We start from the raw sequence: 15,045 nt of genomic DNA, 5'->3' as shown, positions 1-15,045 counted from the left end.
AAATACCTATATTGGCCTGAGTTACAAGATATTAAATGATCACTTTGTTAATGATCTCACCTGTTGTATTAATAGCAACAACAGTGAATATTTCTTAACTAAACGAAACCCGCGTCCTCATCCCAAGGTGGTGCAGCTCCTCTTTTAGGCAAGCCCCCAATGGAGATAACTTGCATGTACAATTTTACTGCATGCCAACATTTCTGCCATTCTTAAATCTCTGGCAGTAGCGGGAATCGAACTTGGGTCCCTGAGAGCGACAGCTAATTATGCTAACTTTTATGCTGGTGACATTCTTATCTATAAAACGCAAACATATTTCATGACTGATGTGTACTTGTAATGTGCAGGTCGGACATACAAAACTCTTCATGTATGTGTGTGACGTCACTGGAGCTATGGAGGCAGATATTTCTCAACTACGAAACACAGATATACTGCATGATTTTGATGCGCATTTTCATCACGCAGGTCGGATGAATGAAACTATTTACTAATTTGTGTGGTGTCATCGGAATTGCAGTATGCCCTGTATCTGCTCTGAAGTGGAATCGTTGTTCTCCTCTGATGAATTACATTGAGAGGATCTTATATGTAGAGCTTTGCACGGATGCGGATACCCGCGGATTTATCCACGGATATTCGCAAAGTTAGTGCCTTGGCAGATACAAACTGTATACCAGTGTGGATAATTTTGCTCACAATTTCTAATTAATTATGTTTAATGAATTTCACTCAGGTATACTCTTGCTTGTAGTCAGGCGACCCTTGACATTGGTATGGGAGAATGGTAACATATAGAGCCTTGAGACAATAAAGCCGGAAATCTGACCTAAACCTAACTGGCTCCTACCTGCAATTAATTGAGGGAAGGAACAAATGTCAATACATTGGCAGTTGTCGCAAGAGAAAATCCCTCCTAAACCTGTGACTGTAGGGGTTCTGGTGCCAGGTGTCAGACCTATCGTGTTATGTTAACAGATCAATCCGTTTCAATATCTTGGGTGTAATATACTGTAGGTAAATATTCATAATACCGCGGATAACCATTTGCAGATGCGGACAACCATTCGTGGATGCGGATCAAGGAAGTGTGGATGCGGATTATATTTTGTATATCCGCGCAGGGCTCTACTTATATGCAAGCTTTATTTTTTCATTTTCATTGCCTCGAAAAGCCAGGGAGGGGTCTAATATGCTAGGGGGTCATTATATGAGGAAATACAGTAACCATTGCTAATATTCAACTAAATAAAATATTTGAGAGAAATGGACTGCTAACAAAGAAAATTTTCATGAATTATAGTAAAGCTGAAAATCATGATTTAATACATAAGACACCTACATCAAATTTCTCAACAAGTATATGTAAAGAGGACAATCTTGACACTGACCTCTGCAGACAACTGCAAATGTTAAACTACATCCAAGAATATGAAGTTCAGCTACGCTGGACATACCTGTTAAAAGCTGTATCTTTGGTTTGTCCCATACAGTTCACAGTTTCCTATTTCCAACTACATACCTAGTAATTAGCTTAATGCTCATTCTCAGCTCATTCAAATATCACCTGTTAGATTCATAATATCTTCCAGCTTAATAATATATTATACTTCCAGACCCTGTTGGTATTATACATGCCCAAGGACAATTTCCATGTGGCTGAATTACAGTGATTACCATTGGTACATAAGTTCTAAAGCTACTAAAAAGTATTCAAGTTGTCATGAACAGTTCCTAGCCTTCAGTTAGGTCTGTTGAGTAAACAGAAAGTCGTCGTCGTCATCATCATCATCATCATCATCATCATCATCATCATCATCATCATCATCATCATCATCGTTCACCATCTCCCGTTTCCCGGGTGTGGTGTTCGAGCCCCCTCCATCTTCGTCTGTCCATGAACCACACTTCTCTTGTAATTACTCCCAATCTTGTCCTCTCTCCTCAATATCTTTCTTCAGCAGATCGGTCCATTTTCCTCTGGGTCTGCCCACTGGTCCTTTTCCTTTTATTTCTCTTTCATATTCTCTTCTTGCAGTTCTGCTTGCACTCATCCTTCTTATATAGCCAAATCACTTCTCTCTTGCTTTCTGGATCCTCTGTACTAGGGATTCTCCTATTCCCATCTCCTCTCAGACATTTTCATTTCTGAACATGTCCTTCCCGGTCTTCTGTATCATGGTGCATAGGAACTTCATTTCTGCACCTTGGAGTTTTGAGTTGTCTTGTCTTGTTAACGTGGTAGTTGCCAAACTATATATGAGGATGGGTGTAAAATTTCATTTATAAAATGTCATCTTAGCTTTCAATGGTACTTGTTTATCCCACAGTAGTCGTCTTACTCGGTGGTAAAATTGAGTTGCCTAGCTAATTCGACTGTTCACCTCATATTTTGCAAGGTTGTCTTTTGATACTTAAACGTTGGAACACTGCCCATTTTGGTGTCATTTATTCTGATTTGTGGTTTGTCATCTCACCTCTGGAAATTCACCCCCACCGTCTTAGCCTTGTTGATATTTAAATCATATCTCTTAACTCTTGACTCCATTTCAGCAGCTTTTCCTCCACATCATTTTTGGTTTCACCCCAGATCACCACATCATCTGTAAATATGAAAGTTTGCAAGTCCTGCTGCTCCTTCCATTTTAGTGCCTTTATTATGGTATTATGATAAATATGAGGGGTGAAAAAGCACTACCTTGCTGTACTTCTCTCTTAATTTCAAACCACTTGGACAGCCCACAACTCACTTGCACAAAACTTCTGGTTGTATCATACAGCATTTTCAATTTTACAACAAGACTGTCACAAACTCCCAGCTCTTTTAGGCATTACCAGATATGGTCCCTTGGTACGCTATCATAAGCATTTTCAATGTCTAAGAATAGTAGAAAAAGTGGTTTTCCTTTCTCCTAGTGCTTTTCCATTAACATCCTAAAAGCAAAAATAAGGTCTGCAGTTGTTCTTCCAGGCCTAAAACCATAAAGGTTCTAAAATTCCTCTAACTCTACTCTCTATGACTTTTTCCAAAAGTTTTAGACCATGAGAGCGCAGAGTAATTCCATGGTAGTTGATGCATTTCTGCCTACTTGCCTTCTTCCAGTCTTCTGGGATAGTGTTTTCTTGCCATACTGTGTTAAGGAGTCTATATAACCATAGGACTGCTGGAGTTTCTGCTGCTCCCAACATATCTGCACCAACTGCTTTTCCTTTCCTCATACTTTTCAGGGACTTTTTTCTATCTCCAGCCATGTAATTGGTGTTTCTATGCTCCTGCATTCCTCATCACTGCTAGAGGGTTCCCCAATGTCTGATGTAATGCTTGCTACTCCATTTAAGAGCTTATCAAACAAAGATCTTAAATTCACTCCTGATTTCATCTTCTTCTTGCACTAAGGTTTTTTTTGTCCCCTTCTATTTCATTTATATTCTCTTGCTCATACCTTCTGTTTTTGACTACCCTGTACAATAATTTTCTATTTCCTGTGCTGTCTAATTCCAGTTTATCCACAAACTCATTCCATGATTTTTCCTTCTCTTCTCTTACTACCCTCTTAACACATTCACGCCCATCATCTGAGCGGCTATTTAATGGGCTGGCCCAGCTATTCCAGCTGTTAGTGGCAGAGCAAACAACAACGAATTCTTTTCACAATAAGTTCTAAACTGAAGAAGATATGGAAACAAAATTTTCCACATACCTTAATGAAGTCCTCTAGTATCTCTGTAGGTTGTCGTAGGTAATGTCACACTTTCCTGGGTGAATGGGAACACTAAACTTTCCAAAAAATAGCGTGTTCCACTAATAATTTTATTTTTGAAGCACACTTTGCACCTTCTTCAGAGAAACTTCTCTATATTTGATGGTGGAAACTTTAAGAGAATACACTCTTTTCTCTTCGCATCTAACCTAAATGATGGATCTTTGGCCGGTGCCCTTCTTGGCGGCAAAATTGCAGGACGTTGACTCGGAGCTGATGACGTAGATGGAGCTGAGATTTCGGAGAGAGGTGACTGTACTTGTATGTCGGGTTCACTTTTTACCCCGTTTGAGAATTGCCTGGTGTTCCTTTAGATCTTTTGGTACACCCCTATTCGACCGTATTGTTCCACATACGGCAGTGTTCTGTTCCCGTAATTGTTTCGCGAGTCCAACGCTATTTGTAATAATTGTCCATATAGGCTGTATACCCCTGGCCAAGATAATTTTCAAGCAGCTGAAAAACTGTGCCTTGTAAATTCGCATCACTTGCATCATTTATATTGTCCCTACATGCCATGGTTATACTTCAGAACGCGACTATACACACGCTTGTGCAATCACAAACCAACTACGCAGCTAGTTGTGCGAGTGCTAGGCTACATTCAGAAACAAAACAAAGAAAGTGCATTGGGAGGGAAAATTGCCGTGGCCATGTGGTTTTCGGTGAGTAAAAACATTCATAAGGGTATTACTTTCATCTCTCTCGCACATATTTGTGACCAAAATAGATCCCAGCTGCGTAGGAACGGCTCAAGTTCAAGGTTGCGCTTATCCGGGCTAACTCGGATACGGTCCACAGCATGGTCACGCGCTATAGGCAATAACTCGGATACGGGCGTGAATGTGTTAACTATGAGCTTCTTTGTTCTATAAAATTCCTGTAGTCTATTAACTTCTTGACTTACTTGGTCTTGGATAGTTATTTTGTTTATCTAGCACCCTTTTTGCTTGGTTTCTCACTTTAATGGCTGTTTTGAATTTGTCGTTCCACCAAGGTGTATTTTCCTTCTTGGTTGATCCTGTTATCCCACAGAGTTCTTTAGCTTCTCCCTCAAATGTACTATTAAATTTTTTTCACTCTTCCTCTAGTGTTGTCGTTTCTCATCGTGGTAGATTTTGTAGTATTCTATTCTGATATTCTTCCTGGAACTGGGCTTTTCCTAATTTCCATGTCTTTATTTTTTGTTTCTTCTTTGCTTTCTTCTGAGTTACATTTGTTATATCATTGAAGTCCTTGATCAGCAATCTGTGGTTGCTGTCCATACTTTCACTGGGAATGACCTCAACAGTCAAACCATTTCCCCCCCATCTTTGTATGTGATGTTATAAACAATCAAAGTTTTAAGTTTGCCATTCCAGCTACACATTGCTATTTTATGGCTCTTACATTTCTTTAAGGAGGTGTTCTTGATGATCATGCCATTTCTTCTCAAAGATCAATCAGTTGTTCACTTTCTGTATTTCTGTTTCCAAACACATGTGGCCAATGATATCCTCACAGCCTTGCCTGTTTGCTCCAGCTTGTGCATTTAGGTCTCCAATAATGATAATGTTTTCTTAATAAATATATATATTTCATATGGCATGAGGATACATTGTTACAATTTGGTTATTTACAAATATGTACAATTACAGGATTTTTAAAAAATGTTTCATCTATACACACAGAACAAGTACGTAATAAAACAAACAATATTTGTACATTTGAGTACATCAATATCTGCATTGCTGCTAAAGCTGAATGTCCAGTCTTGTTATCCAACTCACAGCTTCATCACTGGCCTTGTTGATGTCCTTTATTGTCCCACTGAATCTTCGGAGTGGGCACTCTGTGACGATATGTTGAACAGTCTGAGGTACGTCAGAGCAGTCGCAGTAAGGGTCGCCGATAGTCTTCCACTTGTGTTTCCAGAAGTTGCATCTGCCATGTTGAGTTCTGATCCGATTAAGTGATGACTAAATTTTTCTGGGTAAGTTGAAACCAGGAGGTTGCAAAACTGGATCCGAAATTAGACCTAATCTGTCAGAGTTTCAAGCCCACCCATCGCGCCAGGCAGTGTTAGTATGAAATTCATCATGGGCTAGCCTCTTTCCTAATAACCAAGAAGAGTTCCTAGATTTCAGCTTGAGATCTTCATGTAAGCAGTCTTGATGCATTGGTAAGAGAGGATTATCACAGCATTTAAGCCATTCTTTCTTCAGTGCCATTTGTCTTCTTTTTTTCTTGAAGAAATTTTTCTTTATTGTCAGCACTGAATCCAGTCTGTGGGGTGTACACTTGTACAATCACATAATTTGTTGACTAATTTTATTGATAATTTTATGATCCTGTTGTACTTGCAGGAAACTACTGACACCACATCCATATCATCTGTCAGTAAAAATCCCACGTCATTTTGGGCCTCCTTTTCCAGTCCACACCAATTTGTAGCCACCTCTGAGAACCTTGCTATCTGTCTTTCTCCATTTCATTTACCTTAGACCCAATATAGATTTATTTCTCCTTTCCATCATATCTATGAGTTCTTCTGCATACAGACAGTATACAAATAAATTAATTTAACATCTGAAACCTTGCTCTGTAATTGTATCTACATAAGAAAAGTAATGCCAAGAAAAATAAAGTAATGTTTCCATTAATACTGAGGAATATCAATTCTACAGTGAACTACACTCACTAATTCAACTTCTAAGTTGATAACATTCTATTCTTCACAGGAAGGTAACAAGGAGGATTTTCCCTGTGAAAATATGTATCTTTGATCTTTGTGTATAAAGTGAACTGCAGTTTTACAAAAGCACAGCATCAATGATGTACTGTGGAATGGGCAGTGATGAAAAAAAAAAAAGAAAAACAATAAAAACATAACTAGGCCACAGTACAGTAATCTGAGAAATATTTAATTAATTAATATTTAAATTAAATTATTTAAATTAAATTATTTATTAAAGTATTTATTATTAAATTAGATTATTTAAATTAAATTAATTTAATTTAATTATTTAATTACAATTACAACAAGTAATCAGTAAATTACTTCACTGAATGCCAGTTGTAAGGAAATCACTGACCTCTGTTTTTGTGAGGCTGGAATATACCAACATTTGCAAGGAAAAAGAGACTGGTACTACATTTTGTGTTTCTATTAGCATAATGACATTAGGTGGCTTAGTAATCTAAGTGAGACTAATGATGATATCCTGGAATGTTCAAAAATAGTTTTTCCCCATAATTTTTATTGTGGTTAGTAAAATTTTGCATTTTAAAAAATTTGCCATTTATTTTACAAGACAAATGATTAGTATAGTTCTCATTGCTAAGCTTCAACCTCTTGCACCTTTGCATTCTAAAAAGATGCTCTGCACAGGTGGTTGAAGGAATACCTGCGTACCGGGCGAGTTGGCCATGCGGTTAGGGGCGTGCAGCTGTGAGCTCGCATCCGGGGGTTTTCCATGGTTTCCCATTTTCACACCAGGCAAATACTGAGGCTGTACCTTAATTAAGGCAACGGCCGCTTCTTTCCCATTCCTAGGCCTTTCCTGTCCCATCGTCACCATAAGACCTATCTGTGTCGGTGCAACGGAAAGCAAATAGCAAAGAATATCTGTGTGCAGAGAATGAATGCAACAACTTTGCTTTATATATATTCTTTGAACCCCCACAGTATGTTTTTTGTTCTTAGATAAGTTGGACTGTATTTCATGGTGACAGTTCTGTGTGGAAATTCTTTACGAGGTTTAACTTCAAATCAGTAATAATAATTTAATATCTGGCAACTGGCCTCCCCTGTGAACCATGTGACCTTGCCACGGTGGGGAGGCTTGCAAGTCCCAATGAAGCAGATAGCCGAGCCATAGGTGCAACCATATCAGATGGGTATCTATCGAGAGACCATACTAACGAATGGTTCATCGAGAGGGGGGTTAGCAGCCTTTTGGAAGTTACAAGGGCAGCAGTCTAGAAGATTAACTGATATGGCCTTGTAGTAATACTCAACATGGCTTAGCTGTGTTGATACTGCTACACAGCTGAAAGCAACAGGAAACTACAGCCATAACTAACTCCCAAGGACATGCAGCTCTCTGTGTATGAATGATGTACTGATGATGGCTTCCTCCCGGGTAAAATATTCCGGAGGTAAAATAGTCCCCCATTAGAACTACACGAGAGGGGGCGATCATCAGGAAGATGGATACTGACATTCTGCGAGTTGGAGCGTGGAATGTTAGAAGTAGGTATGTTAGAGAATCTGAAAAGGGAGATGGATAGACTGAAGTTAGATGTTGTTGGTATAAGTGAAGTACGTTGGCATGAAGAACAGAATTTTTGGTCAGGCGACTACCAGATTATCAACATGAAATCAAACAGGGGATATGCAAGAGTTGGTTTAATAATGAATAAGAAAATAGGGCAGCAGGTAAGCTACTATGACCTGCATAGTAAAAGAATTATTGTTGTCAAAATAGACAGCAAACCAATGCCCACCATAATAATACATGTCTATATGCCTACTAGTTCAGCGAATGATGAGGAAATCGAAAGAATATATGAAGAGATAGAAGATTTGATACAATATGTAAAAGGTGACGAGAATTTAATTGTGATGGAGACTGGAATGCAGTGGTAGACCAAGGAAGAGAAGGTAATACAGTAGCAGAATTCAGATTGGGACAAAGGAACAAAAGAGGAAGTCGGCTGGTTGAATTCTGCACTAATCATAATTTAGTCCTTGCTACAACTTGGTTCAAATACCACAAGCGATCGCTGTATACGTGGATGAGACCTGGAGACACTGGAAGGTATAAAATAGACTTCATTATGATTAGGCAGAGATTCAGAAACCAGGTTTTGGATTGCAAAACTTTCCCAGGAACAGATGTGGACTCTGACCACAACTTGTTGGTCATGAAATGCCATCTGAAGTTGAAGAAATTGAAGAAAGGAAGGAATGCAAGGAGATGGGATCTAGACAAGTTGAAAGTTGAAGGTTGTATGGTCCTAGGAGAGGTAGATGCTGCATACAGGAAAATCAAAGAAACCTTTGGAGAAAGGAAATCTAGGTGTATTGCATGAATATTAATATCTCAGATTGAAAGCCACTTCTAGGAAAAGAAGACAAAGCAGAAAGATGGCAGGAACATATCCAACAATTGTATCAGAGTAAAGACGTAGATGATCTAGTTCTGGAACAAGAAGAGGCTATTGATGCTGATGAAATGGGAGACCCAAATTTGAGGTCAGAGTTTGACAGAGCTGTGAGAGACCTAAATAGGAACAAAGCATCTGGAATTGATGAAATACCCTCTGAATTACTGACTGCGTTCCTTAGGAGAAACTCGGGCATAGAGCTAACCACTCTACCCCACCAAGTGCCGAGGTTACGGATAGTGGAAGCCTTTACCTTCCACCCCTCCAAGGGCCTTCATGGCCTGTACGGAGATGACTTTGACTTTAGAGAAACCAGAAAGGCAAGGTTATTCCATCTACAGATGTAGTATGTAAGATGTATGAGACAGGAGAAGTGCCATCCAATTTTCGGCAGAATGTTGTTAAACCTATTCCCAAGAAAGCCGGTGCTGACAAGTGTGACAACTACCGTACCATTAGTTTAGTATCTCATGCCTGCAAAATTCTAATGCGCATTATTTACAGAAGAATGGAAAGACAAGTTGAAGCTGAGTTGGGAGAAGGTCAATTTGACTTCAGAAGAAATGTTGAACATGTGAAGCAATCCTGACTTTACGTTTGATCTTACAGGAGTGAATTAAGAAGGACAAGCCCACGTACATGGCGTTCGTAGATCTATAAATGGCATTCGAGAATTTTGATTGGACCAAGCTATTTGAGATTCTGAAGGTGATTGGGATCAGATACCAAGAACGAAGAATTATCTACAATCTGTATAAAAGAAGCAGCAATCCAGAAAGGAGTGAGGGGTTGTGCCTCCATCACTGCCTTCAGTTTCTTTTAATCTTCCATCATATGTACATGCCCATACCAGCAGAGTATCCTCTTCTCAATTGTCTCAATTAGTGATTGCTGTTGGAAATGAGTTCATGTGATGGTGTTCCTGACACAGACCCTCCTTGTCCTTCCAGCTGCTGTCCTCAAGTATCTCATTTCACTCTCTTATAGTCGACTCTTATCTTTCTCAAAGATAGTTTGTAACGACTTTAAAATTAACTTATGTGGATGAAGAAGTATATTTAAATTTACAAGCAGATTAATATTTATAGATTACCTGGTTCTTATCAATTTCTCCATCTTGCAATTCAGCCTCTCCTTGCTCTTGAAACGTGATGATAATCAAAGCTACGAAGATGTTTACGAAGAAGAACGGAAACACTACAAAGTATACAATATAAAAGATGGACATTTCTATGCGATAATTTTGGATGGGGCCTCTGTTATCCTGTGTCGTAGCCATTGAATTTTGGAGAACCCTGAAAAAAAGCAAAAAAAAAAACAAAACAAAGAGAGTATATCAGTTATATTCATTTATGATTAAATTCTTTACTATCATCATCATCTTCATATTTCAAAATATCACTTGCAACACTTACTCTGCTTAAATAAATTCAGATGTTCCTGAATATCAGATGTAATATTTCTGAAATATTCTTATTAGTATAATTATAGTAATGCAGTGTTTAAAATACAGCATTACATTTGATGTTAGAGTCAGAACAACAAATAATGCAATCTTCATACAAGTTATAAAGTTTTATGGAGGAGTGGAAGGTACAGGTTTCCATTATCCAATGAATTCAGCAGAAAGTGGGATAGAATGGTGAGAACTATCCTCAAAAATGAATCATGAAATAATTTATGTTATAAATGTAGATACCGGTATAGACACAATGGTGCCTGCTGTATACAGGAATGTTGTCTTAATTTGCAAAAACACCCTGCTATGATGTATGGAGAAGAATGCTGAACCACCAAAAAAAAAGATGCATGAATGATTGCACACAAATGAAACTAAAATGCTTAGATTGGCAGGAAGGACCTGGCAAAGCAACCAAATCTATAGCTTTACGTGACTGTTGGGATCATGACCATACCCAAGGGACCTCCAGTTTACACGGAATCCATACCATGTAGAAGAGATTTCATATTTTTAAAATTCCACATGTATTGCCAATTGGAGGTAGAAGCACTAATAACCTCGGATATGCCAATGATACTTTCATGATTGCCTTGTCCCAAAAAGAACTAAAGTAGACCATGAGGAATCTTAGGACAGTGTTCAGAGAATAAAACACTGATTACAGCTAAGACTGAAGTTATGCTAGTTGTCTCTTGTCTCATTGTCAAGAGAATTGCTAACTTCAAGGTGGCAAATAAGTTTGTGTATTTCAGATCACTCATAAACAATTCAGGAGGTTATGCTGTAAAAACAAAAGTACAGGACAGCTATATGAGAATTGATCTGACTATAACAAATAATATGAGAAGACTTGAGCCCTACAAAGAACACCAAAACTAATACTGCTCATTGCAATTTACATCTGAGAGTTCTGAGGACTTAAAAGTTTCACCAGAAAAGAATGGAAGCCTTTGAGGATATACTGAAAATATCTTGGGAGGGAAAACTGACCAATGAATCTATCAAAAATGAGGTAAGAGTCAAGAATACAAATTATGAGTCCTTTCAGAAAATGTTTCTGCCTGTCAAGGCTGTTTCCAAATGCTTTACATCAATATACTTAGTGATATCCCAAAGATCAGATACTTTTATCACTTCTACTGCTACTCTGTCTACTTCCACAAATGTCCCTATTTTGATTGTTTTAACTATCAGTTCTGCTTCTGCCATATAAAGACATTCTAACTTCTTTTCCTGTCAGCTGGATATTTTTCTTTCTGGGGCAGATATAGACAGAAGAACAAGTAATAAGGGGAAAGTCATTGTGGAAGGAAAATTGTCTGGTTTAAGTTTAAGAGGTAGACCTCCAGCTTCCTGGGATGGCCAACGAAAATATATAACGAGAGTTTCCCTAGTAGAAGCTCACCACCTAGTATAGAACAGATAAGAATAGACACTAGAAATAAAATCTGTTCAGTAAAATAATACAAAAATTATTATTGAGTCTACTTACTGTGGCCATCCTTCACCTGTTTGCACAGCAAACAAAGTCAGCATTGCCACCATCACATTATCGTAGTGAAAGCTTTGGGTCTCCCATTTTCGAACCTTTGGCTCAGGTACACCATCCCCATTAAAAACAAAATATTGACCCCTGCAAAAGAAATAATTCATATCATTAATTTTTTATTCTGTTAGTGGCTTTACATCGCACCAACACAGATGGGTCTTATGGCGACAATGGGATAGAAAAGGGCTAGGAGATGGAAGGAAGCGGCCATGGCCTTACTTAAGGTACAGCCCCAGCATTTGCCTGGTGTGAAAATGGGAAAGCATGGAAAACCATCTTCAGGGCTGCCGATAGTGGGATTCAAACCCACTATCTCCCAGATGCAAGCTCACAGCTGCGCGCTCCTAATTGCACAGCCAATTCACCTGGTCTGGTGGGTGATTGCTGGAGGGAAAGAAGGGAATTTAGAGTACTTAATTTCCTTTTATTGAAAGTAAGAATTAATAGATCAAATAAAGGGTTTGTTTCTTCAGATATTTCATTAAGGTTGAAATTGGGATTAAAGTACTGATCCAGGTGGATGAAACAATTCTCAAAGATATTAACTATTTTTAAGATTTTTAGATCTTGATCAATATTTGTGAAGTTATGGTTTGAGTCCACAGTATGTTTTCCCATAGCTGAAAATCTATTATATTTACATGAATTTACATGTTCTAAGTACCGGTACCTCGTGTCAAAGTTTCTTCCTGTTTGGCTGATATAGGTGGATGGTCAGCTACTACATTTAAGCATATAAACACCTGATCTACAGAATTTATTATTATTATTATTATTATTATTATTATTATTATTATTATTATTATTATTATTATTATTATTATTATTAACTGAGTTTGTGTTGTGTAGAATTGATGAATTATTATTGTCTGTTTTAAAATATTTATATCATGTTTTTTGAAAATGTTGAAAATCAGATGAATCTGTGGATTATTAAAAGTGAAAGTGGAAAATGTTTTGTTAGTTTTTCTTCTTTAGTGAAAGTAGTGGAAAGTCAATGTCTGACTTTATTTATTATTCCTTCAATGAAATGTTTATTATATCTGTTGGCCTTGGCTATGTTTCTGATGGTGTTTAATTCATGTATAACGTCCTTTTTTACATTGGGATATTGAATGCACGATAAACCATGCTGTAATATGCAGCACATTTGTGGACTTGTGGATGAATAAAGAGTCTTGATGAATGGTGTTTATGCTTTGTGTAGGTTTTCTATAAATTTTGCAGCTAAGGGAATTGTGGTGTCTTGAGATAGTTAAAAAAAAAAAAATTTTTTAAATGTTGGAAACAAATGAACATCTCAACACTTTCCCATCAACATTCTATTCACACTTGTTTCAGCTGAGCTGAGTTCCAGAAGACTCCTCAAGTGTTGGTATTTTAAGTGTTTCACCTAGTCTTCCGTGAGGTGCATTCTTCAGATTGGCGGAAGGCTGAGAGCTTGCACAGGACATGTGATTGTGATGAGTGTTTTTCAAATCTTTATTTATCTCGCATTGAATTTCATGCTTGCTTCATAAATTTTACCTATATTCATGTGTTGCCTTAACTTTGATTTTGACTGATGATAGTCTCTAGTAAGACTGAAACTAATTTTAACAAACACATGTAACATTTTTTTAAGGTTACAACAAACAGTATTGAATAGGTTGAAACCTCTAGCTTTTATTTTACACTACATTGCTCTTCAATACGGATTAATATGAAATGTATCACCTATGATTTTAAAATAAAAAATCAACCTCAACTTTGGTTATTCTTTAGGTGTTTCTCCCCAATCATCATATTTTAAAATTTTACATTCATGCCAATTTTTGTATCTTTTTTAGCTGAAGATGTTGCACATTGTTTATTTTTATTTATTTATTATCATCTTGTTTTGTATGGTGTGGCTCAGGCTATAGACCCTGCTATTACACCCAACCTTAATACAATGTTTAATTTGTGTTTAATTCTACAACATACTAAAATGATAGACTTATCGACTAAATGGAAAAGTTTATTGTCTTGTTCCTACGGTTAAAGAAAGTAAATTATCTTAAGATATGTGCTATAGATTATTATCTTAGGAATGAAGCATGTACTTTTTAAATAATGTAATTAGATTTTAAGCTGGTTTATGTTACATAATTACATAGACTAGCAGTAAAAAACAAACATGTATTGGAAGGTGGGATTCTCCATTCAACCTAACCTGAGTTGATATATATTTTTATTCATAAAATACACTATTTTATTTCTGCTCATATTTCCATTATTATTTCATATTTCTTTAAAGATAAAAGAAGGGCTGAGGAAGGCAGGTGTATGAACTTGGGTGTAAATGGGTATTAAGGAATGTGAGGGAAGAAACAGCAAGTTTGAGGGAGATAATTAGGACTTTAAAGGAGGACATGAATAATGGTAGTTCTCCAACAATCAATGTATAGGATAGGTATCAAGTAGTGAATATTTAAGAATAACTGAATATTATATTTAAGCGGTCTGCCTATTTAATGCATATATATAATTTATTACATCTAGTACATGTTTCTTCCCCTAATGGACATACACATAATTTATTCTGTAAAAACCACTGAAGATATTGCTTTCAAATTTTGTAACAATGGAAAATACACTATAGTTTTTCTAAAATGATAGAATGATATCACCTAATTACACACAGGAAACCCCCACCCCGCCCTGTTTGGAATGATACATCAAGAAGCATCCAATATGGTGCATAATGTTAAATTGCTCGTTCTTAAAGTTAGTCTGAATTGCTCGACCTGATGGGGCTCTTATTTTCTTGGTAATGCAGAGAACGCAGAAATTCACCCTGAATCCACCAACTGATTTCATTTTCGGGATCCGTCGGACGAAGATATTTAGATAGCAAATTATACTTCTTCTTGGACAAATAAATTGTAAACTTCTTCACTGAATGGGATTGGAAGATAAATTGACATTAGTTGGAATATTATGTAATTATGCAGAGGCCCAGAGTCTGAAACAGAATTAACTGGAGGATTAAAACTGATAATTACTTTTTGTCAAAGTGGGCCTAATATTTTAGGAGACTGTACCTGAATGAACATTTCCTGTCCTGTGCTGTATTTCGATTTCCCTCAGATTCATCT

General features: G+C 37.2%; 1 protein-coding gene across 1 annotated transcript in view; it reads right to left on the bottom strand.

The window, feature by feature from the left end:
• cac (cacophony) overlaps positions 1-15,045 on the bottom strand; it is a 778,098-nt gene that overhangs the window by 398,159 nt on the left and 364,894 nt on the right. Inside the window, 2 exon segments of the mRNA XM_068225468.1 lie at positions 10,009-10,210; positions 11,870-12,010. Of these exon segments, the coding sequence (XP_068081569.1) occupies positions 10,009-10,210; positions 11,870-12,010 (343 nt within the window).

This window comes from Anabrus simplex, chromosome 1, assembly GCF_040414725.1.
Source record: "Anabrus simplex isolate iqAnaSimp1 chromosome 1, ASM4041472v1, whole genome shotgun sequence".
Lineage (NCBI taxonomy): Eukaryota > Metazoa > Arthropoda > Insecta > Orthoptera > Tettigoniidae > Anabrus > Anabrus simplex.
This window is presented reverse-complemented; position numbering and strand designations above follow the sequence as displayed.